The 26,728-nt window shown below is 57.3% G+C and overlaps 1 protein-coding gene across 1 annotated transcript in view; it reads left to right on the top strand.

Annotated features, from left to right (window-relative positions):
- The first annotated feature begins 218 nt into the window (after nt 1-218).
- The window catches only part of CACNA1G (calcium voltage-gated channel subunit alpha1 G), a 143,255-nt gene continuing 116,745 nt past the window's right edge, over nt 219-26,728 (top strand). The window contains exon 1 of the mRNA XM_086762607.1: nt 219-460. Within this exon, the coding sequence (XP_086618733.1) occupies nt 219-460 (242 nt within the window). The remainder of the gene's footprint in view (nt 461-26,728) is intronic.

The raw sequence follows: 26,728 nt of genomic DNA, 5'->3' as shown, positions 1-26,728 counted from the left end.
GGGCCCCCGGAGGCACGGCGAGGAGGAGCTACGGAGCCCGCAGACGGCAGGGCGAGGGGGGCGGCCCGGCCCCGGTCCGCCCGGCCATGCCACCCCGGTGCTGAAGCCGCCCCGCCGCAGCCCCCAGCCCCCCGGCCCCGCCATGGCCGCACCCCTTTAGGCGTCCCCCCGCCTCGCCCCGCGTCCCCCCGGCTTCCCCCGGGGCCGCCGACCGGAGGATGGACGAGGATGGACCGCGAGCGGCCGAGGAGGAGGCGGAACCGGGCAAAGCCAAGACTTTCATCCGCCTTAATGACCTGTCCGGGGCCGGGGGCCGCCCGGGGCCGGGGGACCGGGAGGTGGGCAGCGCTGACTCGGAGGCGGAGGCGCTGCCCTACCCGGCTTTGGCCCCCGTCGTCTTCTTCTACCTGAGCCAGGAGAGCCGGCCGCGGAGCTGGTGCCTCCGGCTGGTCTGTAACCCGTATCCTTTGCAGGTGCTCGGCGGCGAGGTAAGACCCGCGGGGGTCCCCCCGCACCCACCCCTCCGGAGGGGATGGGGACGGAGCCGGGGTTTGGAGGCGTCACCCATCACCCTCACCCCCTCCTCGGTGTTCGGTTGGGAAGTTTTCCGGGCTGTTGCGGGGGGATGCAGGGCTGGGAGGTGCTGGGCTCCCCTTCCCCGGCCGCCCCGCCGCGATGCTCCGGTTCCCACGGGCTCCGCCGCTCCGCTCCGCGGCGATTTGGACTGGGGGCTCCGGGCGGCCCTTCCTCCCCTCGGGGATCGGCCGTTGTCCCCGCTGCCCCGGGCACGCCGAGGGACCCTGACCCCTGTCTCCCCCTATTGCAGAACCCATCTTCCTCCCTGACCCCGTTTCTCGCCCATTTTAGGCCCCCGGTCTCTTCCTCGAGGGTTTTAAGGGGGGTGCAACGGGAGGGGGAGGCAGTGGTGCTGCGGGGTTGGTTTGCTGCCTGGCTGCGGGGTGCCTAAATAATTCATAGCGTACAAGGCCGGCCAAAGGGCTCACTCTCCCCAAAACCCTGGGGGATGCTCCCTGCTTGGGGGGGGTGTGGACAAGGCGGGGGTCACGGTACCCGACGCGTACATTGGCCGGGAGCTTGCTTGCTCCATCACCCCTCAAAGGCGTCTGGTCTCCTTCCAAACTCCCCCTCTGCTCCGGCACGGGCTCCAAGTCCAAGCCGCTTTAGTCAAGTTTAAGCTTTCCAAAGAAGGGGGGGGGGGGGGGGAGAGAAAGACAATAGAAAAAAAAATTGCTTCTTGCCACGGTCTTGGTGCCTTTATGCCTCCCTTGGAGTTGACTTGCAATGCGCACACGGTTCATAGCATCGCAAGTGCTTTACCATCCCCGAACTCCGGTTCCATTTATTGTTTTCAGGAACAGAAACCCGAAATGAAATAAAGCGAAGCACTGTGGCTTCCCACAGGGGCTGGTGCGGGAGAGGCAGCCGCTTGCCCAGCTGAACGGGAAGTTACCGGCTTCGTACGGCTCTGCCTGTGTGAAAGGCAGGCGAGTCCGTACGGGCAGCAAACCCACATCTGAAGCAGGAGAGGCCGTGCGGTAGCGGGGAGGACATGGATAGAGGGCTCGAATATCCGGTGGGAGCCCTCCTCCGCTCCTGGTGCGCGGGAGCTGTTAGGAATTACATCTCAGCTGAGGTCGGTGCGCCCGGGAAGAGCGGCGAGGCTCTGCCAGAGTTGTGAATATTGTTTTACTTGAGCTTCAGCAATAATTGATCTGATAAACAGGCTGCCTTATTTCCTAAAATGTCCCCCAGGAGGGGAAAAACCAGATTTCTCTTCCCAGTCATGAATACTCCCAGCAGTTTCTCCCCAAATCTCTTTCATGCCAGCGAAGCGGTTCAAAGCAGCATCTATTTAAGCATCTTAGGAAATCTTGCAACTTTGTGAAGCCTTCTGTTTTGGAAAGAAATACCAACGACCGGCTGCGAGTCAGTGTGTTCTTATTGCCTACTATGACTAATATGATTTATGATTGCTGATTTAAATATGTCTTTAAGTCTCTTTTGAATTTTTTTGTTGTTTGGATGTTTTTTGTTTGGCTTTTTTTTTTTTTTTTTTTGGTAATGATGTTGTTTTGAAGCAGGTGTTAACACCTGCATGTTTTTAGTTGTTTTCAGTAAAATCCCCCACCCTGGTAAGGATGGCTTGAAATGTGTCTTCTACTCTGTGGCTGCAAATCCAATTTGCAGATTAACTTTTGTCCTTGGAAAATCAGTGGGATTGTGGGCACCTGCAAGCAGGGCTGTGAGGAGGAGAGGAGCATTAGGTGCAGCCCCACCAGCTGGGATTTTCCTTGTCACTCATTTTTCACTCATTGCTGACAAAGGCACTTGCTGGGAGCCCTGGGGCCACGGGGGACAATGCTGCGGGTCTCCGAGCCCTGTGCCTGTGTGCGGCTGTTTGTTTTCAGGGTCACTGATTCAGAATTGGGGGAGTTTATTTAAAACCAGCACAAAAAAAAAAAAAAAGCGGTTCAGCCTACAGATGAGAGGAAGGCAGCGGGCAGCTTGGCACCCATGCTGTGACCCATCGCTTGCTAGGCCGTCAAGCAGAGCAGCATCTTGCTCATCCCTTGGCTCTCCACAGCCCGAGTTGCTTGTCGCCATTGCTTATTTATATTTATTACTTTTTTTTTTTTTTTCCTCTTTTGTGTAATGGGCCAGTAAAGTGGCCCTTCCCAGGCTGTAATCTTCTAGGAATTGTGCCCCGGTGCTAAAACCATCTAATCGTGTTGCTGGAAAGTCTTTGTTGCCGTCAGCTGCCCTGGAGATGAGCGGCAGCGTTTGGGCTCACGTGGCTGGTGAATCCTGCCCGGTGGGTTTGGGGCTTCTGCTGGCTTCTGCCGCTCTCCTGGGTGGCTTTTACTTTTCCGTAAGGGAGGCTGGCCGCCTGTGTAGAAATGAGATGGGTGGGCTTTTATTTGAGCTGCGCCCGTGGGGGTGCGTGGCTTGCTGGCTTGGCAGAGGGTTTTTGCAGTGCGCTGACCTGGCTGATCAACTTTTGCTGTTGATGGGATGTCGAGAGGAGGTGCTGAGGCTGCTCCTGCACCCGCAGCTCTGTCTCCTGCCCCGGGAAGGGCAGCTCGTGCCCCGGGGTGCGGCTGGAACCCCTGGGATGCTGCTCCCCGTCCTTCCCCAGGTGGCTTGTGTGACGGTGGCAGCCGAGGCCGGGATGCGGGGTTAGTGGGAGGGTGACAGTCGGTACGCCAAGTCCAGCAAGGATGCAAAGTCCTGTGGAGATGGTTTGCAGAGCTTTTCTGCCGTGTTTCCGCTCTGCCTGGGCCAGGGAGGCTTCTCCCTTGCTGTCTGGAGCAGACTGGGGCATCTGTGCTGCACTCCTGCTCCTCTTAGGGCTAGAAAGAGGTCGTGAAGTTTTTTTCTGATCCAGAAATACTCCAGAGCCAGAAATCTTGGTGTTTTAACCCTAAAACTGTATCAGTCCTGCCAAGCTGTCCTCCCCCTCCGCTCCATTGCGGTCTTTGAGTGAAAACCTCTGCGGGTACTGAGAGGAACACGGGTGGGATGTGTTTAACGGTCACGGCACCGGACCCACGGGCTCGGGGCTAGGAAGGGCTGTGGCGATGGGCAGGGGGTCCTGGTGTGTGTGCCGGCAGGCAGCGAGAGGAGAAGCAGGCATCTCTGGCGGGGGGAAAAAAGAGAGGAGGGAACCTGATTACTTGACTTTCACTTAGAAAATAAAAGCACCATGAAGGCTGGGGGGATGAAAGGCTGTAGCAGGGTCTGTGCCACACTGCTCCTCTGATCAGAGGCAAGAAACGAGGCTATTTCTTGAGAGTTGCAAAGTGATTGAAGAACAGGGATGGAGAAAGTGGGGAGGATGCTACTGCTTGGTGTTAAGAACTCTGAATAGGAAAATAACAGTATAACTGAAAGGACCTGTGATCTCTATTGTAGTACTGAAACCTGCCTCTTCCCCCGCGCCGTGTCTGCCTGCGGAGCGCTGCTGCCTGGGGAGCTGCACGCCGGCATCGGGGGTGGGGGGGGGGGCCGCACAAAGGCGCTGAAAGGTGTCGTTCTAGGGAGACATTCCCGAACTGGTTGAAATCTCAGCTTTTCCTCCTGGGTCAGAGGGTGAAGGGCAGCCCCAGCGATGCCCTCGCTGGGGAGCGGGAGATCTGGGCAGCGCTGGGAGGAGTGCTCCCATCTCACCTCGCCGCTCTGGTGCGCGAACCCCAGGATTTGGGTTTCAAAAATGGCTTTAGGAAAGAAATGTGTCTTGATCTGGTCACAACAACCTGCCCTGCCTTCAGTCTGCAATAAAATTGAGGGCTCTTTGAGCAGCCACCTCGCAGGGCTCCACTCGCTTCCCATTAGCGAGAGGTGGGTGATCAAAGGCTCCGTCTCAGGGAGCTGCCGGGTGCCCCTGGCTCTTGCTGGAGGTCGGCAGAGCTGCAGATGGCCGGCAGCCTCCAGGAGCGGGCCCGGAGCCCTTGGGGCCTCATGCCAAGGTGTAGATGAGGTCTGTGCCAGGCTGGCTCATGGGATGGCTGGAGCACTGCTCCCATCGGCCTGGCTGGACCCGGCTCTCCTGGAGGGATGTGTCCATGTGTCCGACTGTGCCAGAGCAAGGAGCCTCCTGCATGGTGGGGGCGAGAACTGAACCCGCTGAGCTGCGGTTTGGGATCCCCAACGCCAGCAGTGGTTCCTGCAGCGCTCCCTCCCGTGGGGATGCCTGTCGTGCGGGCAGTGGGCAAGCGGGACCCCCATCCCCTCTCTGGGTGCTGGGGGTTCTCGCCCCCTCCTTGGCTGTGCCAGCTCGTGGGGAGAGCTGGGTGCTGCGTGCACTGCTATTTGAAGGGTTCAACTGTTGCACAGAGTTAAAAATATTTTTTTTTTGTGTGTTATAAAAAGGGTGTATTTTGAAGGGAGAGCACATGCAGTGTTCTTTGAACTTCGTTACATTTGTTCTCAACCTCACTTTTGAATTTAAGAAAGGAAAAAGCTTCAGTATGAGAGGTTGCACCTGAAAGGGATCTTGTTTTCATTAAAAAACCCCACAAAGGAGTCAGAATCCATTTGCTTCACCTGTGTCTGATCCATCCCAGGGCACCTGAACTTGTTTCTCTCCCGTGACCCAGTTCACCGGCCCCTCCCTGGGCAGAGGAAAACACCACCACCGAGCCTCCTCTAGTTCTGTGGCCCTTCCCTGGTTCCTGGGGGGAAATGAGCACCGCTTGCCAGGCTGAGGGGGCTCCTGGAGCCCCTCGGCCTCCCTGGCCAGGATGGAGCATCCTGCTGCTCCCCGGGGTGGGTGCTGCTGCATCCCTGGGCTCACACCAGCGCCCGTGCGAGGACCCCGGAGAGAAATATGACCCATCGCCTTTTGCCAAGGGCAGCACTCAGGTGGGGTGGTTATTTCTCTCCTCCCAGGGGACAAATAACTGCACAACCTCTTCCCTGCTGCTCACAAAGCCTTCGGGAGCTTGGCGGCGGGCGGCGTTCCCCTCTCAGAGCTGGGTGCAGCGGCCAGCATCCTTCTCATTGCTGCTCCCAGCAGAGCCAGGAGCCGCTCCATCCCGATGTGGGTAAAATGCACCGCATCTCGCCAGGCATCTCTGGACCCATCCCTCGCCCGGCAGCTTCCTTCACTCCCTGCGTGCGTGCGTGTGTGTGTGTGTATTTTTTAAGGAGATTCTTCTGCGAATTCCCTCTTCCAGGCTGTTGTGTCACATCTGGAAGTTTGTGTAGGAGTTTATCCAAGCGCTGGAGTACAGCGCAGCTTTTTCTCATTTAAAAATCATAGGCTGGCATTTTGAAGCAGGCTGGGGAGGGGGAGGGAAGGGGAGAGGGAAGCTGTCTGCCAAAAAGGAGACTGGAGCAGAGGAATCGTAATGACTTCCAGAAGTTTTCTTTCTTTCTTCCTTTCTTGCTTTCCCTCCCTCTCTCCCGGCGCGCAGACAAAAGGCTCGGCCTCATGCGGTTCGTGGTTATGTCATTCCGGCGTGGGGAGCCCCGGCCGGGAGGGGTGGCCCCGTCCTGCCCGAGGACCCTGCTCTCCTCGGGGACAAAGCTCTGCTTTGGCTCCTTGTAGGAAATCCGGAACGCGGGCTCCCACGCGGGGCGGCGGGGGCCGTCTCTGGAGACCTGCTTTTCATTTGGAGCTGGGAGCCAAGGCAGGGTGGCCAAAAAGGGATGGTAGCCGCTTCCCCAGACCCTCGTGCCCAGAGCTGGGGGCTCAGACAGGCGGGAGAGGATTCAGGATGGGGCCGGACCACCCCAGCCGCCGCTCATCCGTGGGGCGGACGTGGCTCCCGGCCGATCCGTGCAGACTCGCCGCTCTCCCCTTGGTCGGCTTTCAGGCTCTCTCCCCTGTTCAGTAGCGCCGGGTGTTGGAGCCAGTCTGGAAATGCCCCGGATTTTATGATGCATAGAAAATTTTCTGCTTTCTTCTCCCCCTACACCCCCTGCAGAAGTTTTGGCGTCATGCTGAAAAATGCTTCTTTACTGTTTTTGCTTTAAACTCCATTTCACTTTTTTTCTGTGCAGAAAAGACCACGTTTTTGATTGCCCCGTGTTCCCTGCCCAGGTCTCTCTCAGCTCTCCTTTTCTTTTTCTACTGTTTTTCTGGAAGGGAGCAAAACCTTTGGCCAAAATGAACCTCCCCGATGGCTGCTTTTTTGTTTGGATCATGAAATCATTTTCCCTTGGAAGAGGAGCACCGGGGAGCCTTTGCCCCCGGCGGCTTTGCTGGCCGCCACGGATGGGGAGGAGGGTCTGGGGGAGCGGGGCCGTCCGCGGGGAACCGGAGAAGAAGTATCCGGAGTCAGGTTAGGAGGGCTTTGAAGCTTTGCTGTGGTTTGGAGGAGGGTTGAATTTCCTAGCTAATTAGGAGGCCTAAGTGTGTCTGGGTTTGTTACGAGGCCAGATCGTGGCTTTCCCTTCCCCGGCGCCTTGGCTCTCCGCTCAGCGACCTAGATGTGAAATATTCCCTTGGGTTGGTGATGCACACGGAGGTTTCCCTCAACCTGGGTTCATTTGGCTCTGGCTTTCGCCAGCCTTGGCCTCTCACCCAGGAATCTGGCCTGATGCTAAGAAACAAAAAGAAAAAAAATAAAAAAGAAGGAAATTCTCATGGTTTTATATAATGGAGTGAGTAACGACCGATCGTGCTTTGGGATGCTCACACATCTGCTTCCTACCAAAGCCCCGGCAAAGAGGCTTCGAGCAGATGGAAAAAGCACATATTTCAGCTTGAATATTTGCTGAGAGAAACTTTCAGGCTCCGTCTCCGTGCTGACTGCCGTGGCGCTGGTTACTGCCTTACGGGAAACGCGGCTGTCGGGGCGCCAGGAACAGCATCGCGTCCCCGATGTGTGGCACAGCCGGGCAGGTCCTGACGCGAGCCCCGCGCTGGGGCCGCGCAGGCGTGTGTGGGACTGGGACGTGCCCGTGACTCAGCCCTCAGAAGTTCACCGGTTAGTCACAAGGGGATGAAAACTGGCTGTTGGTTTGGCTCCGGTGCCCGAAACGTGGTTTTGGTTGGGATTTTTAACGTGTTTCCTAGGCGGAAGGGACTGGCTGTTGTTGGTGGGCTTTTTTTTTTTTTTTTTTTTTTTTTGTCGCCTGTATCCTCCCTGCTTTCTCTCTCCCTTTGCCAGCTTGCAAATCCCTGAGGTGAGGGCACGAGGGGGCTGAAAATGGGAACGAAATGCTGAAGCAGGTGATGGGTGAGAGCCGGGAGCTTGGCACAGACAAGCTTATAAAGAAAAGGGGATTTATTTACTGTAATCCATACGCTAGCCCCACACTTACAGGCTTCCTGATGCAAAGCATCCTTATATTTATCTCTAATTTGGGTCTCTTCCAAGAGATTTTCCCTGTGGCGCATCTGCTGAACCAGCCTCGAGATGCTCCCTAACCCTGGGGGCTGAAGGCAAACCCGCAGCCGGCGGAGCTGGGCGCGGGGATTCGCTGGGCGAGGGGATTTGCCAGGATTCGCGCACCTTGGCAGCCTCACCGCCCCGAGGGGATTGGTGCCGTCAGGATTTCCTGAGATTCCCGACTGAATCAGGTCAGGTTTAGTGCTCACTCCTACGGCGTTGCCGACTCTCTCTGCGCGCCCCCGAGATGCTGGTGGCCAGAGCAGCCCAAGGCAGAGCGCTCCCCTGCCCAGATGGGGAACAGGACTCGTTAATGATTTGTTAATTCAATTAGAAAGCACTCGTTAACCCATGGTGAGGCTGAAGTTCCCTTCTGGAGGGCAGGGCTCGCCCCCATGTCTGCGACTCCCTCTGCCAAAACATTTATTTGGTGCTAAGCTGCCAGCCACGCTATGCAAATATAGATGTTAATCATGAATAAGGTTCATTTTTAGCTCTGGGTTGAGACTAGACTTCGGAAGAACCCGAGCGATGCCTTTGGAGGGGGGAGCACAGCCCCCCGGGGCCGGATCCTGCGGGACAGAGCCAACGTCTCTGCTCCTGCTCAGCCCCAGGGCCCGTAGGAATAAAACATCGCTTCTGCTGCGGGTTGAGTGAGGCTTTCAAGTGCATTCGATGGGCTGCACTTTAACCAGACCCCTCTACGCCGGCCGCTAATAGCGCGAAACCCGGGTCTGGGCTCGTGGTCCCCGTGTCGGATGCAGGGTATCTTTAATTGTGCCTAGATAGCCTGGCTGTAGCAATTCTGCCTTAACGGGAGAAAAGAGAAACCTCAGTGAGAATGATGAATAACGGGGCCCTGATGCTCCACTGAATTAATGCTTATTTGGGTAGACAGGGAGGAGAGGAATTAAATTAATATCTGACTTGTAACTGCTACTGTATGTGGTTATTGACTTATCTTGCTTTGGAGGACCATAAATATGTCTTGGGGTATACCCCAGAGAGCACAATCTGCTCCGGGTCACGGTGCAGGTCTGTCTCTGATGCTCCTTCAGAGACTCATCCTGACTTCTGGGGTCAAAAATCCAAATTCCTCTGACAAAGGACCCAGCCACGTGCAGAGGGGAATGTGTTTGCGCTTTACTGTGAGCGTACGGCATAAATCTTGAAGGCCTCTGCCGCTCATAAATTGCTTTATTGTTTGTAATCCTGCGGCTGGCTCGGTGCTGGAGGGCGCGGAGCCTGATTTGACTCGGGGGAGAAGTGCGGGTGAAGCTCCTCAGCTCTGGAGTTGGGATGGATCGCAGCTGGAGCCTCATACTCTCGTCTGCTCCCTTTTTCTCTGTGCATGGAATTTTGTTCCCCTGAGGTGGTTGTTTGGGGGTTGAGGATGCCTTGGTGAGATAAACTGGGGGGCTCAATGCACCCCTTGATAGCGCTGGCTACGGGTTTGGGTATCTGTGAGCCCGGATAGAGGAGGGAGATCTTTCCTTCCAGCCCTCGGTGCCGTGTGGATGCTCTGGTCTGGATGACCCCCTGGATGCGATGCCGACCCCAGACGAGCCGTGGTAGCCCAGCAATGCTGGCCGTGGGGCTGGCACAGGGCATTTAATGGCTCAACGTACCCTGCACCTGGGCAGGTGGGCTTCTTGGTGTCCTGGGCCTGTTGGACCTGCACGTATGGGAAACTCGTGGTGTGGTGATGTTGTGGGCCAGGCTGACCAGTCGTGGTCCCCTTGGGAGGCTGGAGCCAGCTGGAACATCCCTGGGCGGCTGAGCTGTGGCAGTCTGTCCTTCCTCTAGCTAATGTGGATGTTTCCTTCCCACCCCTGCTCCTTGCCCATTGCTCCAGGCTCTGGTGCGTCCCTTTGCTGGGTTAGACATTGCTGCGGTGAGAGTATTTGCTAGGGCGCTTGTTTCACCCTGCCAGCCCATCCCGTAGGGTGGAGCACGTCTTGTCCCCTCCAGCAGCCCCTTCCCTGGGCTCTGCCTCTGTCCTCCAGCTCGGGACACCGACATGCAGCTCCCGTGGGAGCGATTTCCCCCCCCGTGGGCAAATCAAAGCCCCTTTTTCTTCAGAAACCACTTGTGGCTGCAGCGTGGGGGAACCCTGTCTTTTACGAGGCTGGAAAACGGCGGAGGAGCCCAAGGCCATCGCGGGATACCCGCAGCGAGGGTGGAGACGCTTCTTCCTTCGTCTCAGTGAACGGGCTCTGGCTCCTCCAGCAGCGGATGTGCAAATCTCACAGCTGGGTTTTGGGCTTGGCTTTTTTTTTTTTTTTTTGCTGGGTTTTGTTTTCTCTTTTCTTGTAGCCCCGTGAAAGCGGGTTCTCTCAGCTCCAGGAGCGCGGAGGGTTGGGCAAGTGGCGGTCAAGCTGCAAATCTGGTGGGGATTTGGGGGACGAAAGGATGCGCCGAGAGTGCTTTACTGTGCCATCTCCTCCTCCCCTCCCCTAAATCCCCTCCTTTCATCTGCCGAACACCTTGATTTTTCCACCTCTGTTTTTTTACTTTTTTTACTATTGCTGAGTTTTGCATGGGGAGCGGGATGGAGGTTGAGGGGGAAATGTGTGTGTGTGTGTGTGTGCGCACGATGAAGCTATTCGAGGAGTTGTGATCTCTGCATTTCATTTTGCAGTTCAGCTGGAAAGAGCTCGTTTCCAAATACACCCACACACAGGCGCAGCGCGAGAGAGAGAGCAGGCGAGGGAGCTGCTCAAGGGGGATGGGGCAGCGCGGGGCGATGGGGAGCCTTTCCCCGCGTTTGGTGAATTGGGAGTGGTCCACAGCCTTTATCTGGGGATGGGAGGTGGTACCCTCTGCCTCCACCCTGTATCCCAAGGCTGTGCAGGTGCTTGGCTGCACCCGTGGGTGCCTGGCTGCAGCTGGGAGGAGCGAGGGTCCCTGAGCAGAGCCCTTGTCCCAGAGCGCCCGGGGGACTCCAGGGTGGCAGTAGGGTCGTACTCAGTGTGTGTGTACCTACAAATGTCCCTGCCATGGGCTGAGTGGAGCCCAGGGCATGGCAGCGTGGTGACGAGACCTACTTTGCAGTGGGAGAAGAGCAAAGGCACAGAAAGGAGCCACAAAACCCCTCTGCCGGTGCCCTTCAAGTCGTCTTGTTTCCAGAGATGAGATGGTGCTGGAGCGGCTCTTTTAGCCTCTGCCTCCCCATCCGTATCCTCTGCCTCCAGCACTTTCCTTGCCAGCTGGTTCCTGACTCCAGTTCTTGGTTTCTGGAGGAGCTGGCTGTGGTGTGGGGGCATCCTGCGTCCCCCGGCGCTGGGAGGGATGGCGTTGGTGGCAAGAAAATGAGCCTTCATCCCAGTGGGTGTGCAACAGCAGGTGAAGGCGAGAGGCTGGCTGAGAAGCCGAGCGGATGGGGACTCGGTGGTGGTGGAAAGTTTTGGAGAGACACTTCAGCCTGCCTGGGCTGCAAGCCAACAGCAAACTCCCCTCTACAGCCACGTGCTGGAGGCTGGTGGGGGCACTTGGGTCTGGGTCCTGCCCAGGTTTGAGGGAGCGGCCACGGGTGCCTGTGTACCTCCCGGCTCCCCTCTGGGCCCCTTGGTTGAATGCCGGTGGCCCGTCTCTCGGCTTAGCCCCTGCACTCCAAGTCCTCCCGCCATCCCTTCGGGGTCAGCGCGTGATTTTTTCCATCACTCCGAAGAGGCTGAGCTCATACAACAATATTCCCCGGGCCAACGCCGCTCCTTTTTGAAGTTCCTTGTTTAGGTATTCCTCAAACTTCGTATCCTCAGGCACGAAACACAACGCCCCTTGGCACCGGAGGCCTTTCCCCAGCGCCGCAGCTTTGGTTATCCCCAGCATCTCACCGCCCGGTGAAACCGCTGACCCGTCCCCGAGCCACTGGCGGATGCCATCCCCTCCCAAACTCGCCAGAAATATTAAACGGTGGTAAAACAGGATCCTCCAGCCGCCTCGGCACGCCGCAGCATGGGGAAAGGCAGCCGCTGAAGCGTGCTCCCGGCGATGTTTGTCTTAGCTGGGGGCCACGGCCAGAGCCGGGGCTCTGCCAAGCAGCAAAAATGCCAGAGCAGTGAGTTTATCCCACGGCGTTTGATTTGTGGTTGTGGTGGAAGTTGGATCGAGAGTAAACGTGGAGGATGCGGCAGAAAAGAGCAATTTCTAGACCATCACACAAAACATCTCGCGGGTCTAGAAACTGAGATTTTTCTTTTTGGTTTTCCTCCCCCTGCTACCGGCCACGCCGGCTGCGAGGTGACGTTTATGGGAGAAATAGCAGTGGTTCCGGGAAATATTTTGCCTAGCTTGTATCGTTGAATTTTATTTCCTTTTTCTGGCAGCGGATGAAGGAAATGGGAACACAAACAGCTTGGCCGGTGGGTTGTTGGTCCAGAAATCAGCCTGGCCAGCGAGAGGTTGCTTCGGCCGGGAGAGAAAATACTCAAAATTGGATGGGGCGTTCATTGTTTTCATTCCGTTCTCTTTCCATCCCGGCTCTGGACCGGCTCTTAGGATGCTGTTAAACAAGGGGCGAATGCATCTGAAGGCAGAGACTGTTAAGGCAAGGATGCGTGTTGATGCTCCTGGCCTCCCCGTGCGTTCTCGCTGATTAAAATCTTAAATTCTTCCATTTTTGACAAGATTTGGGTTTTCTGTGCTGAGCTGGAGAGTCTCTATGGCAACAGCTAAAGGCAACTTTTATCTCTCACCCTTTTTTTTTTTTTCTTGAGAGGGGGAAAAGGACGGGTGCACGCTGCTGGGACACTGATAACTCATTGAACTCCTCTAATATTTGGGGTAGCGAGTGATGGGAGAGGAGTGGTACCAGTTAAACTGTGCCTGCAAAACCAAGGGGCTGGGACGAGCTCTGACCTGGCTGGGCCCCTCTCCCAGTAAAGGTGTATTCTGACTATGGGAGAGAGCGGAGTCACGTCCATCCCCGTGTCCATCCCTCCCCAAGGCAGGGGGTTTCCTGCTCGGGTTTGTCCAGAGGAGCTTGGAGCCGTTCTCGGAGCGCGATTGCGGCAGGGTTTCAAGATGCAATTAAAACCCTAACCTTTCAGGAAAAGTCTTGCAGCATGCAACAGAAAGGAAACCAGCTGGGCTAGATGGAAATATAATAGGTTTGGGGAGTAATTTTTAGAATCCTAAACTGGAGGTCTTTATAGAAAGATACTATACAATTTAATAATATGTTATATTTCTATACATTATATTTAAATTGTCCTATAGTATTCTGTAGGAAGAATGTGATTTTCCACTACAGGGTAATGTACCTTTCTATAGGTTTTCAGTTGTGGGGTTTTTTTCGTCGAATGGAGTTAAATGAAAAATTATATCCTTACTAGAAAATCTAACAAAATGATGAGAAAATAATACCTTTAATTTATTTAATAAAGCGTGTAAGTATTTTCCATGTGGGTTTATATGGCCGCATGAAAACCCACTTTGAGCTTGTGGGAGAAGCGGTTTGTGACCGGATAGAGATGGGTTCAGATGCGATCCTGGCCAGGCAGAGTGGGGGCTCTGCAAGAGGGGCCTGGGCCTGTCTAAAGGGGGGAAAAAGTAATAATAAATAAAGGCTAGGACTTTCTTGCATCTTTATTTCCCTTCCTAGAATGCAATTAGATCAAAGACGGAGCAGTGGGTGGAGGGCTGTGATCTGAGCCGGGAGGTGGAGCCGCACTTGGGAGCTGTGAGATGTGGGGTGAGGCTGGGGGCCGAATCCTGCACTGGAGTCCTGTGAGCTGGGGATGGTGCTCGTGGGGCAGGTGGCTGCAGGAGCTGGAGAAGGGAGCAAGGAGCTCTCTGTGCTCGGAGAAATGGGCTTTGGAGATAGCTCCCCATGTGGAAGTCCAGCTTAGGGCTCTCCGCAGGACCTCGTGCGGATGATGCTCTTATATTCATTTTGTGGCGCTGCCTTGTCTGTAAGGCTGGGTCCTGTTGTGTTTCTGCCTGGCAACGCATGGCTTTGGTCATACAGTCATCTCCAAAGTGGGGCGAAGACTTCTCCCTGCTGTGCCAATGGGAGGTGTAATGGCTCAGGGGGTAATCGGTGACCGGGCTCTGCGTGCTCACCTTAAGGGGTTGGGGTCTCTATGTCAACTATAGCCCCACCAATAAATCTGTGTTGCTGGAATGCTCTGCTCAGGGATGGGCAAGGCTGGGGCACATGATGGCCTGGGGGTTGATGCCGCTCTCCATGAGGAAAATGTGGGGCTGGGTGCTTTATCTGAGCTTGGAGGTGCCCGTCACCGTGGCCTCAGGGACCTGCCTCGTCCTGGGGACCCGCGTGGCCGTGTTCCCACTGGGCTCCCAGGGAGCTGATGCCATCCCAGAGAGAGGCGCAGGGGAAACTGGTTGCCCTGGTCCTTTGAGGTCCCTGGGGATCAAGCGCCTTTTAATAGCCATGGCAACTAATAAGCCCTGCGTGGTGACATCCCCGCCATCTCCATGGTAACGGGCCGAACATCACATAGCAACATGTGCCTCATGTACCCATGGAAACGGGCTGGGTAGTTTTTTAGCATCGCTGCGTTAAATCTTGGCTCTGGGAGGTGGGGTGGGGGGATTTATCCCGAGGTGAACCTGCTGCTGCGGGGAGAAACCAGGGGGGCTCGGGGGCTGCAGGACCCCGGGGGCTTCACAGGAGTCGGGCTTGAAACGTGGCACTGGGCTGCAGCCCGGTGGGATGTTCCCAGGCTGATGAAGACAAGGAAGGTGCAAGGTGCTTGGGGTTGATTTTTTTTTTTAAAGTTTTTTTTTTTTTTTTACAAAGGCAGCAATTCCTGGGGGGGAAAATGATTTGAATTAATTGTCCAGTGGGCTTTTTGTTGCTGAAGTGGAAATGCAACGGTTGCTGGAAAAGTTGCCACAGGCAAAACAATTTCACAGTAGGATATTTGCAGGCGGGTTTTCCTTGCCACATCTGGGGTCACCTCATCCTCAGTCTCCTGAGATGGGGTTTTCCAAGCTGCCAAAATGGGATGCAGAGGCTGGGAACGTTGCTCCTTGATGGGCAGTGTCTGGCAAGGGGGAGGCAGCAGGACATGCGCCGGGTCTCCACGCAACCCCCTGCCGTGGCTTGCTCAGCACCTCGTTAACTAGCCCCAACTGTTACCGGTTAATTAGGATTTGTAGGTGTCGGGTGCGAGGGGACGCTGCAGCGAGGCCGTGTGGGCTCAGAGCGGCCCTGGCAGTAAAATGCTGCAGACGTCAAGTTGCCCACATGTGCTGGGCGCAGCATTTACGCTGAATTGCTTCAGCAAATGCAGCCGTTTCCTGAGTTTATCCTCTAACGGGCTGAAAATTTTAGGAATTCATTTATATGGAGCTCTTGAGGCGTTTCTTGCAAACGCATTTCAGCCTTTCTTCCCCCGTTGTTGCAAACCTACCGTTAAATCACATTGCATGGACACTCAGGAGGATCTCTGGTGTCTGTGAACACTCCCACAAATAAATGGGATTGCTCTGAGAAGGTTTACAGGTTGGGTTTTTTAATGGCTGTGAACTGAGCTGGTTAATATATATATTTTTTTTTTTGTGAATTTTCAGACCAACCATTTTTATTTATTTTTCTCCTCCCGGCTGGTGCTTGGTCTGTGGGGGGCTGGGGGTTGTGGCTGGGTAACGTGTTTGGCAGTGTTCAGGTCCCAGTGGCTTTCTGAGGGACGTAAGCTCTGACTCTGCTCAAGTGCTTGTTGGGTGGGACTGGAGGACTTCGAAGCAGTCGAGGCTTTTTGGACATTTAAGATAAACGTTGACCAAGAGCGGGACTGATGCTGTGGGAAAGGTGGTTCCTGCTGACCAGTTTGGGGTCGTGGGTCCGTCCTGGTCAGGCACGAAATGGGTGGGGTGATGGATGGGCACTGAACCTGTGGAAAATCTCTGTGTGGAGCTCTTCTGGCCGTTGGGGCTGGCAGCAAAGAGCCAGCTCTGCAGTTATGATGTGCCCGTTTTCGCCTGCCCGTTGAGGTGCAGAGGCTCCCGAGGCGCTGGCAACTGCCTTCCCAGCTCCATCCCGATGGAAATTCCTTCCTTTCGCCCTGTGAAAGGCGACTTGAAATGCCAGGGAATTGGGATAAAATCTCCAGCTATTGGGCTTCTTACCCTGACAAGTGTGTGGTTCTTCTGGGATGGAAATTAGCCCCAAGCCCTGGATTTTAGCAGGGACCCATGTGCCAGCACCAGGCAGGAGTTGCCCCCTCTGGCTTCCCGGCATCGGCACGGGCTCGTCCCGCCGTGCGTGGGAGGCTCGGCGATAACAGCATCAGCGCTGGCCTCGAAGGAGGGCTGCAGCCAGCTCAGCGAGGTTTAATTAAATCAGAAATCCTGGCCGCTTTCTCTCCTGGGCTTTGGCTTAGGATGCCACGGGTAGGAAATCAGTGGAAGGAAATAATGAGAATTAGAGCAACTTCAAGGGCTGTTGCGTTCCCAGCTAGCGGGGGGCTGGAGGCCGGGCGGGCTGCGGCGGGACAGCTGTGCTCCTCCTTTGGGATGCACAGGGCACGGGTGGGATAACTCCCAGGGAAAGGCTGTGCCGTCGCTCCAGCTGAGCATCCTCTGAATCCGGGATTTGTTCAAACCAGGAGCTGGGAGCCGGCAGTGCCGTCTCCAGATCCTTCTTAATGACTGAGCAGCTCCAAGCCTGGCAGCTAACATCCCCTGCAGTAGGTGTATTCCCCCCCTCCCCCTTTTCTTTAGAGGTGTGCTCATTAAGGCTGCGAAGAGCCTGACTATAAATTAGATACAAATGTACAGTTAACGCCGAGTCTCCCCAAGGCCGCTGTAGGTATTCTGGTATTTAAACTGGCAGAGCCAAGGGTGTAAGGATCCAGCAAAGGAAGGGAAAAAAAAAAAAAAAGGAAAGAAGGGAAAAGTGCCTCTAATTGAGGTCTGTATTTGAACAGTGAAGACCAATTAATGCTCCTGAATCAATTGGTCTGTGTGACTGAACTGATGCATCGCCGAGGATCCGTGTGCGCACGGCGCCTGGGATGCTTCTGCTGAGAGCCCAGCCCGGGTGAGCCGCTGCCGTGGCACAGATTTTGGCACCCGCAGAGATTTTGGTGTTTGTGGCCCTGCAGGATGCTGCCAGGCTGTGGGTCGGTCGGCGAGGACGTGCCTGCGAGAGCCCAGCCCTTCTGCCTCCAGCCTCGTGGGAACCGACCAAAAATCCACTTATCCCTGCAAAACGTGATCTCTACTCACTGCATTTCCACCGCCTGATTTTTCAGGCCAAAGTGGATCAAACTGGGGTGGGTTTCCTGGCTGGGGCATGCTGGTGGTGCAGCTGAGGTGCTCGCTGGCTACGCTTCCCTGCGGGATGTCCCGGAGCTGCGGGCATCCCTCCGCTCGCCGTTTGGCCATCCAAGCCTTGCTGGGGCGGTGGCTTAGCAAACATCCAGCGTTCGCAGGCTCGCATTTTTATTCTCCTTTATTGCTCTTCCAAGAAAATGTGTGCGTGCGTGGGGAGAGGAGATTATTGCCTTAGTGTTAAATACTCTGGGGGAAGGCAGGCAGGGCCAGCTACGTTATTTTTCCCTGGACTATCTTCCAAGGACAGCCGGCCACGTGCGTGTGTGATGTGGCACCCATGGGTGCAGCCGCGCCGGGCACCGCGGGGTGCTCAGGCAGCCGGCGCCGTCCCGGGGAATGTGTGCTCCCAACAGATATGAGAGAGCATGGCGGGGAGGAGGGGAAAAAAGTCCTTGTTGTTACTATTCCACGAATTTTATACGCTGAACTGATGCATATGGCAGATGAGATGATTTGCCTCCAGGCATACAGGAAAAGTGATGTGAGGCAGGACCTTTTTGGCAATTCTGTGTCTCAATGATGAAACAAAATTTTCCTGGGGCGGGAAAGGGGCCACATTTTGTGCACCCGTGGGTCCCACCATCCCTGCACCATGGCCAGTGCTGCCAGTGGAGCTGGGTGAGACTGAAGCTCACCCTGACGCTGCTGCTTTTCATCCCCATCTTTTCAGAAGAGAGGAGAAAGTTGCTGCTATTTCCACCGTCTTTGCTGCGTTTCCAGGTTAGGAATTCAGGACGCTCCCAGGTTTGCCGGAGGAAGGTGGGGGAAAGGCTGTAAAACCTGGCTGCACTCGGGAGATTATTTATGGCCGGGTTTGGTGCCACGTTTGATACCTTTCACTGCCTCATTCCCACCTCCCACGGCCCCGTGCTGCAGCTGGGCTGGAGGAGGGGGAAGGGGAAAACACTGTTGGCAGCTCCCACGGGGCCCGATCCTGCCCTGCTCGGGCGGCGGTGGGGGAGATGAGCGCGTCGGGTCTCTGCAAGGAGTGATGCAGCTCGGGGGGGGCGAGTGTCCTTCCCATTGCGTCTCACCGTGCCCGGCCAGAGCGGCGCAGGGGACAGGAGGCTGGTGTTGGTGTCCTTGCGGGGTGACGCAGATCCCAGGGACCCCCTCCCCGCCATCCCGCTGTCGCTGCCAAGGGTGCGTGGGCAGACGGGATGAATGAACGATGCTTCTGGCGACGCTCGCAGCAGGTGCTAACGAGCGTGGCTTGAAATACCTCAACACCGTTAAATAGGTGGATTTTATTTTGTTTACCAAAAAAAAGTAGAGAAAAACCTGTTTGCTGGCCCGGAGTGTCAGCAGGAGCTTCCTCCTCCTCCCTCGTCACCAGCAGTGCCCTGCAACCAGCATGGGAGAGAGGATGCTGCAAGCTGGGAGGCCGCTGGGTACCAGGGTGGTGGCACCGGTGCGGGGTACGTCCCCGTGTACGGCTCCAGGGTACACGGGCAGGCTGCTGGCGTTGGAGGGATGTCAAGGCGGGGGTGCCGGTTTAAATCCGCTCCAGCTGGCTCCTTGGGAGTTAAGTGTGGCTCTCGGAGGTGCGGTCGTGATGTTTTGGCCCCTGCTCTCGGCTGTCGTTTCCCTTTGAGCTGGCAGAGGGGCTTGGCACACCCGGCACCAACCCGATGCGTTTAGAAACGGCACAAACACCGGCTTCCCCTCGCCTCCAGCCCCGTCCCGAGCCGCGGATGGGGAAGCGTGATTTATGTTTTCATGCTTTTCTAGCGATTTCTAGTGTGTTCCCACGACTCCAGCTGCCGGGACAGCCGGAGGAGCAGCTGGCTGGGCGAGCTGGCAGCGCCGGGCGCTCCTCGCTCCTCCCGGCTGGCCCACGCCTGCCCAAATCAAAGCTGGGGAGAACGCGGAGCTCGCAGGCTGGCGCTGGAGGTGTGGCGGGTGGTGCAGCAAACTGGCGTTTTCTAAAATTACTGAGGCTGCTTCCTCGCTGGGGGAATCACTTGTGCGGTGCCACGGCCGAGCAGGGTGTTGCACGCCCCGCTTCCCCGACATCTCCTCGCTGCCAGAGAGGTTTTTGGCTCGGCATCCTCCGTGGATGGAGGGGCGCGGGCGATGGGTTGGGGCGGCCGGCGCCGGGAGGGCTGCGGGGACCCGCCGCACGCGTGTTTGCGGTGAGCGGAGAGTAAACACTGTCACTTCTCATTACGTCCCCGCTTTGCTGTCAGACAGGTGCTGGCAACCGCTGCCTGCACCCACCCTGCCTGCAACCGGAGCCCGGGCGGCCGCGGCCAAGAGCGGGCGCGGGCCAAACCCCGAGCGGCTGCGGCAGCCGCGCTCTGCGGAGCAGCCTCAGTTGATTGAGAAATTGTTGTGTAACCTCCAACGAGACTCCTCTTTGGTTCACAGCCGCTTGCCCCTCTCCCTTCTGATGAAGCCGTGTTTGGTGGTTTTTTTGGATGCTGGGTCAGTTGGGGATGGGGACACGGCAGCGCCTTACGCACTTGGTGATCTGGTTGGGGATGCCCTGGGGCACCAGGAGCATTGCCGCTGCCTTGGGTGGGTGTGGGATGAGGCTGCTGCTCACCCACCAAAAATACAGGGAGTCACTGAGCGCTGCTGCCTGGAAGGGGGAAAAAGCTGAAATATTCTTGGAGGAAGGAGAGAGCCAGGGAGTGCAGGGAAGGATCACAGCACGCCAGAGCTCGGCGGCCGCCGGAGGGGACGGCTGCTTTTGCAGTGACCCCGAAGGCCGGGCACGTTCCCCTTGGCCGAGCTCTCGCTAACGTTCACCGCTGGCACTGGCCGGCTGAGCCGGGGATGCTGCTGGGAAACCCGAGAAGCTTTGGTTTTGCTAGAAATGAAATTAGGAGAGGGTGAGGGGAGGCCTATTGGCAGGGGGGTCCAGCCCCACTTCCCCGCTCGGGGATGGGGGAACAAAAAAGGAACCCGCGGTGACATTTCGAGCATTGCACAACTTGGCACGATTGGCAGCGGGCTGGCTTTCTCATGCTGTTCCCTCCATGCACGCCCTTCTTCCCTGGCTCTGGCTCTCCTCTTCCTCCCTTGGGGAGCAGCTGGCTCTGGGAGCCGCTCCCCAGTGCCGGATCTGGGGAGGACGTGCCCCGTGAGCCCCCTTCTCGCCCGGGGAGGGGAAGCTGTGCGATGGGGGGCTGAGGGTCCCACTTTGCCTCTGCGCGGGTCCCGGGGGGCACGGAGGGGTAGTGCTGAGCCCCACGGGGTGCTCGCTCCTGCCTGGGGGTGGTGGTAAGGAGCGGGGGACATCCCTGGGGTGGTCCCTCCGGGGCTGAGCCAGCCCTGTGATCCCACTCCCGTGGGACGGGCGTTGGGCAGCTCCATGTCCCCCATCCTGCTGCTGCAACCCCCCCAAAGTCCCCGCAGCTCAGCCTGGGGACCCCCATGAAAGCAGATTTGGGGAGGAGCTGGCTCTGCTGGCTTGTCCCTCAGACTGTCCCACCGGAATGCCTCCCTGCCTGTGGGCAATATTTGGGGTGGTGTATCTCAAGGGATCCATCTTTGCACAGGCAGCTTCTGGAGATTTGGGGTCGCAGGAGACTCGAGAAATCCCAAAGCTCTGTCCTGCCTCAGTTTCCCCATCAGTAGTATGGGTATTGCAGGGGAGAGCGGCATCCCTGACCAATTATGTGAAATGAATATTAGGAACTGGTCCCCACTCCGGGTTTGCTGGGGGGCTGGGGCTGGTGGCTCTTTGTGGCTGTTGAGTTGTTTGAAGATGCAGGGCAGAGCTGGTCCTGGCTCGGTGCCGGTACGTTCCCTTGTCCGGCCACCCCAGTGTGTCCCTGAGTGTGGAGCCGCCGCTTTGGGTTTGGATTTTAACATCTCGCTGGCTTCTAATCGTAACCTGGGGATGGGCTTGCGGTCTGCACGGGTGACCCGCCGAGGGCACTGCTCTGGGTTTTAATAACAGTGGGGCAGAGGCATTGCGTGAGCTTTACACCGTTGCTGGGGACTTTACAGCTTGTCCCCGCTCTGCCTTCTGCCACGGCTTCAGGACCTTCCTCTTCCTCCTCCTGCCCACGAAGCTGGGGCAGCCTCTGCGATGGTCACCTATCCCTTTGCTGTGGCAGGGGCACAGGGCATCGCCGTCTCCCTCCTCTTCCTCTCCGTTGCTGCTGGGGTGAAAGGCTCGCGGGGATGCTGGATGCTGGTGGGGCAGCTCCTGCCCTTTGCCGCTCGTCGCCGCGTTCCCAGCGTGGCCCCGTGGAGGGAAAGCCCATCCCAGGGATGGCTGCGGGGTTTTACAACCCTGAGAATGAATCCCAGTGATGGCCCTGCCTCTCGGGGGAGCGGGGTCACGTCACTGCCCAGGAAGCCGCTCCCTGGGAGTTAAAAAGGGAAAGAAACTCGACAGGGCCGGGAGCGGGGGCGCGGGAAGGCGTGCTGGCAGGGGACATGCTCCCCACATCTCTAGGCATGAGGTTCCCCTTGCCCAATTCAGGTGCAGGACCACGTTTCGGAGGGGATTTCATCGCACGTGGAGCACAGCGATGCTGCTCATGTGGCTGTGGAGTCTTGGGCTCGATCGTTTGCTCCCACAGAGGTGGCTCCAGTTTGAGCGGGTGCCGCGAGCAGGGTGCCGCAACCCCTGTTTTGCTGTTTGTGTTCAAGTGTTTGCACGGAGTTGTGAGCCATCGTATCCCAGCTGCATCGTGCCAGCCCAGTCAACACCTTGTGGCTCTGCTAATTAGGAAGTCATTAGGCTGAGGTGTGATGTCGTGGGGATGGTGGCAGCCCTGGGAGGGCACTGCTGGCTCGTTGACGTGGGGCAGGGGAGGCTGGATGGGCAGAAATCCTGGGGGTCTCGGGGTGAGGGAGGGGTGGGTGCAAGATACGGGCTACGTGAGACCCTGACACCCCACCTTCCCCCAAATGGACCAGCAAGGCAGAGATTTGGGGATGTGCAGGTGCCTTGGAGGGCATGGCAGGGCCTGTGGAAGTGCCCGTGTGTCACCGGCAGGGATGTCCCTGCTTTTGGGGTACAGCCTTGGAGGGAGACACTGAGGTGGCAGCGTGGGGCAGGGTGCTCTGCCCCGTCCGTGCTGTGACCCTGTGCTGCCAGTGACACAAACGAGCCGTGCCTTTGGCCGTCACCCGTTGTGGGAACACGTGCATCCCCAGGCTCCATCATTCCTCCGCTCGCTCCATTGCCGGGGTGAAAACTGCCCAAACCCGTCACCGTTGTGCTGAGCCCTTCCTGGAAGCATCGGCAGCAAATGCCTCGCTGGGGTTTCTGGCTCTCGCCGGGGTCCCTGCCACGCTGGGCTGTGTGCTCAGCTCCTCACAGGGATGGAGAACCAGGCGAATAATTCATCCTGAATAATTCATCTCACTAATTTATTAGCTGGACGGACGTCACTGCATTCCTTCCTCGGACTGCCCACCAGCAGATCCCAACCTTCCTAAACCGGAGAGCATTCCTTCCCCCGCCGTTTCCGCTGGTGAGCCCTGGCTCGCTCTGTTTATTTGCAAATAGCCCGGTTGCGTGTGTTGTTTGGATCACTCTGATTGCGCCTGCCTTTGATTTGGACACGTAGCTCGCTCCGGGGGCTGCTGACCCCCGACGGGGTGAGATGCAGCTCTGAGAACCAGGGCTTTGCTGTGAGCAGCTGCAGGGTTTTTTGGGGGTGTTTTTTTTTTTTTTTTTTCTTTTAATTTGGAATTTGTTTTCTGCGGCCGATCCCCAATTTTTCTCACCGCTGCCGTTCCCGCAGTGGAGAGGATCCCGTGGGAAGCGGAGGGAGAGCAGGCGGTGGGGATGGAGTGAGCCTGGCTGTTCGACTCTCCCCGGCTGGTTTTGGTAGTGGTTGCTGCTCTCCCAATCCCAGCACCGTGGGATGGGGCAGGTGATGCCGGCATGGCTAGAGCCACTCTTCTCTGGAGCGAGCGCTCCATAAACCTGCCGGTCAGTCCAACTCCGCGGTGTTGGGATGCGAACTGCCCCAGGGTCTCTGTGCTCGATGCCTTTTGCGGGGCTTGGGTTTGGGTCCGTGCTTTCCGGTGCTTGGTGGGTCAATTTGCTCACGAGCATTCCCAGACCAAGGCTGAGGCCGCCTGGGGCCCCATCCCACTCGGTCCTGCTCGGGTATGAAGTCTTGGCTGCGCAGGGGTTCTGGACCCCTCCCCTAAGATATTCTGGTCCCAGAATCAGCTAATTAACTATTGAGATTTGGCCTCCCCTTTCTTCCAGTCTGTTCCACTTCTCCTTTATAGCTGATTTATCAGGCAGGGTCAGAGCTGAGGGGTGTGAGGGCTGGGGAGATCCGTGCTGGTGGAGGAAGGACGGGATGGGATGGGATGAGGGGGTGGTTTTTCAGCAGCGCCTTTTCTGAGCCAAATCTTTCTACTGCAAGGAAGGGTCTGGAGGGAGCGGAGGTTGTTCCCTCTGCCAGAATGGCTCCGGGGAACATGTCTCTCCTGGCTTGGCGGCGGGAGCCTGTCTCCCCCAAGGCTTTCCCAGGCAGCTCTTGGCCTTGGCCACCACCTCTGTGCGAGGAAGGGGTGCAGGGCCGAGCCTTTTGTCCCTGCCCAGGTTTTAGGGCAGGTGGTTTCCCCAACCGGGTGGGCAGCGGGTCCTGGTGCCACCACGCTGGGCTCCAAATGGTGAGCGGCAGCGGCTCTAATTGGGCCTGAATTCCTCTGAACCACAAGTGAAATCTGCAGAAATAGAGAATGTAAACAGCTCTGGGTCGAAATTCATGGTGCTTTGAGGAACCTTCCACGAGGAAAAGTTTCCAAGCTGCTAATCAAAAGCCCGCTTTTCCCATGCAGGGACCCCTGGACTGGGAGGGATGTGGCTGCAGCACAGTGGGGACAGCGCCGGGAGCCCTGCGGAGCCGGGCTGGCTTCGCGCCTTGGCGCAGCTGGAATAAAAGCTCTTCTCAGGGTTTGGTGGTTTTTTTTGGTTTTGTTTTTTTTTTTAATTCCTCTGCCACTCATATCCGCCGAGCGGGGAGGTTTTAATCTCTATCTTGCAGATTGTGAGAACAATTGCCCAGGATGCTGGAGCGACCTTTGCCGCGGGGATAGGGGATGGGAAAATGGCGGTGGGAGCCAGCGCCCCGCTCCCCTTGCCCCCGCCGTGGCAAAGGGCTGAGCAGCCCGTGCCCGTCCCTCCCTGTGCCCTGGCATGGGCTGGCACGCATGTGGGTGCTGGGGAAGGTGCTGTCCCCATAGCATGTCCCCCGACACGGGTGCGATTGTCCCCATGTGTGAGCATCTCTCACACTCGGTCATCCCTGCTCACCGGTCTGGTGCCCGGCCCCTGGGTTTTCCCCTGTGCCACGCTGACCCGAGGAGCCCTGCTCGGGGCGGTGACGGTGACACGGAGCCCCACAGGAGTCTGGAGCCCCGATGCCCTGTCTGCACCCGCGCTGCTGTGTGTCGGCTCCGTCCTTGGGGAACTGGGTGGCTGGCCGGCTGCTGGCGGCTCAGGACCCAAAACGGGGGTAAATTTGGGCAAGAAATACTAAAATGTGTACATGAGCGCACTGGGACATTTTTGGGGTCCTCTCCATGGGAGAAGCCCGCCTTTCCTGGGAAATATCCCCCCACCAGACTCGCTATCCCACCCACGCGTGGCCGATTCCCAGCGACCCCTTCCTCTCCGACTGGGGACAGTCCCGGCACCTCCCGACCCCGCAGCCCCGCGGGGCGGCTCTGGTTCCCTCGGCCTCTCCTCGCGGGTCAGGCCTTTCTCTGGCTCCCCTCCAAGGTTTTGGGTTGTCTCTCGGAAAAGTAAAGCCATAAAGTTTGCCCCAGCTGGAGCATGAACCCGCAGTGGCTGGCTTGGGAGGCGAGCGCCGGACTCTGGATATTTATAATGCAGCGGCAAGGTTAAAAATAACAGAAATTTAAGCACAGGAAGTTGTTTCAGAGGATAAGAAACTTCTGCTTTGGCGTTTGGATGCCAGGGCTAGTGCTGGCCGTCCTCCACCCCTGTTGTCCCCGTGCCGTGTCCCCGGAGGCTCTGCGGTCCCTTTCTCCCGGTGCGTTGGGTCCCACTTTGTGGCTGCAGGGATCGTCCCCGTTCCCAGAGGGAGCGGGGCACCGTGGTGCCGTGTGGGTGCCGCAGGGGCGAGCGGAGGGATGCAGAGCCGGGGTCCCGGTGGCTGCGGAGAGGCAGGAGACCCCAATTGTGAGTCCCGTGCATTCCACCCAATTGCTTTTACTGTCACTGCAGTGTTTGTTCCCCTGCCAAGGGTCAGAGGGCTTCCCACCCCTTGCTCCCGGTGTCTTGGCTGCCAGCGGGCACATCTGGAGCCGATTCCTGTGCAGCTCCCGGCACCCAGAGCCCCTTCAGAGCCTGCCAGGGGGGCTCCTGCGGTGTGCCCCGCTCCCCTTGCTCCCTGGGACAGGTGGCTTGGAGGGTGCGGGGAGGATGCTCTCCCACGCCCAGCTCTCGGGAGCCGGGCTGGGCTCTGCCGAGTGCGTTCCTGGCACAGCAACTTTGTGGGGAGAGCCAAAGGGCCCGTTTGCCATGCCAAATCCCGAAGCTGTTTGGTGACACAGCATGCCCTGTGACCTCTTCTTCCAGCCCGCTGTGCCTGAGACACCAAACCTTCACAAATCCCCGTGCAGGCACGTTTCTCTGCATCGATGTCTTATTTTGGTTCAGCTCAAACCTTTTCCCTGTTGACATAGCGGCGGCTTTGCTCCGGCTTGCTGGGCCCGAGCAGGGGTGACCTTTCCCGTGTTTGCTGTCTGGGCTCAGGATCCATCCTTGCTTTGGGCTGCGGCTCCACAGCCCCCGGTGAAGCTCGCAGGCGACGGCGAGCACCTGGCAGAAATTTGTCCCCACTCGAAGTCGACCTTGCGGTCGTGTCCTCTGCGGGAGGGTGTGTCCCCCCCACCCTGGACCTGGGTGCCAGAGGGGAGGGAGAGCATCCTCCCGCCTGCCTGGGGAGCAGCCCAGGACCCCCCGCCAGTTCCTCCGCCACAGTACGCATTTTGGGGAGAAGAGCAGAGCCATACAGCCGCCTCGGCAGCATTTCTAGTCAAGCAAAACAAGGCAGGGATGGGAAGTGGTGATGAGCCGTGATGGTGATTCCGGCGGGATTCGTGTGGACTCACCTGTCTGCTTCTGGGTAGCAAAAGCGATGTGTTAACCCCTTTGGGGCTGTCCCACAGCATCCCCAGCCCCTCTCTTCCCACTAAGCCCAAAGCAGCACGCGAACTCAAACTTTGCGATTGGTTATCCGCAATGAAGCGAACTCGCTAATGTAACTTTTTGGCAAAGTCTTACTGAGAAGTCCTCGAGGGTGAAATGAAACGGGGTCACGGAAGGGTTTAATTCGGTACGTTGTCCTTCAAGAGAAGGAAAAGTCAGACAAGAAGTTTTAAACATTTTATAAAAATATCCACATGTGCTCAGTGCAAAACTCACCGTCTTTACCTAATTTAGAAAATTACTTTATATGGAGAAAGATTTAACAGTGCTCCATGGAGGGGAAGAATAATGAATACGTCTGTACCGAATCGCGCTGTCATCCCAAGATCTGCAAGTGCTTTCGAAAGGGCTGGAGAGAAATAATTGTTCTTCTTTTCCCTGGTTTTAGAAACTG

Source organism: Chlamydotis macqueenii, chromosome 18, assembly GCF_036417535.1.
Source record: "Chlamydotis macqueenii isolate bChlMac1 chromosome 18, bChlMac1.mat, whole genome shotgun sequence".
In the NCBI taxonomy this organism is placed as follows: Eukaryota; Metazoa; Chordata; class Aves; order Otidiformes; family Otididae; genus Chlamydotis; species Chlamydotis macqueenii.
The sequence above is the reverse complement of the archived record's forward strand: the minus strand, read 5'-3'. Positions and strand labels throughout refer to the sequence as shown.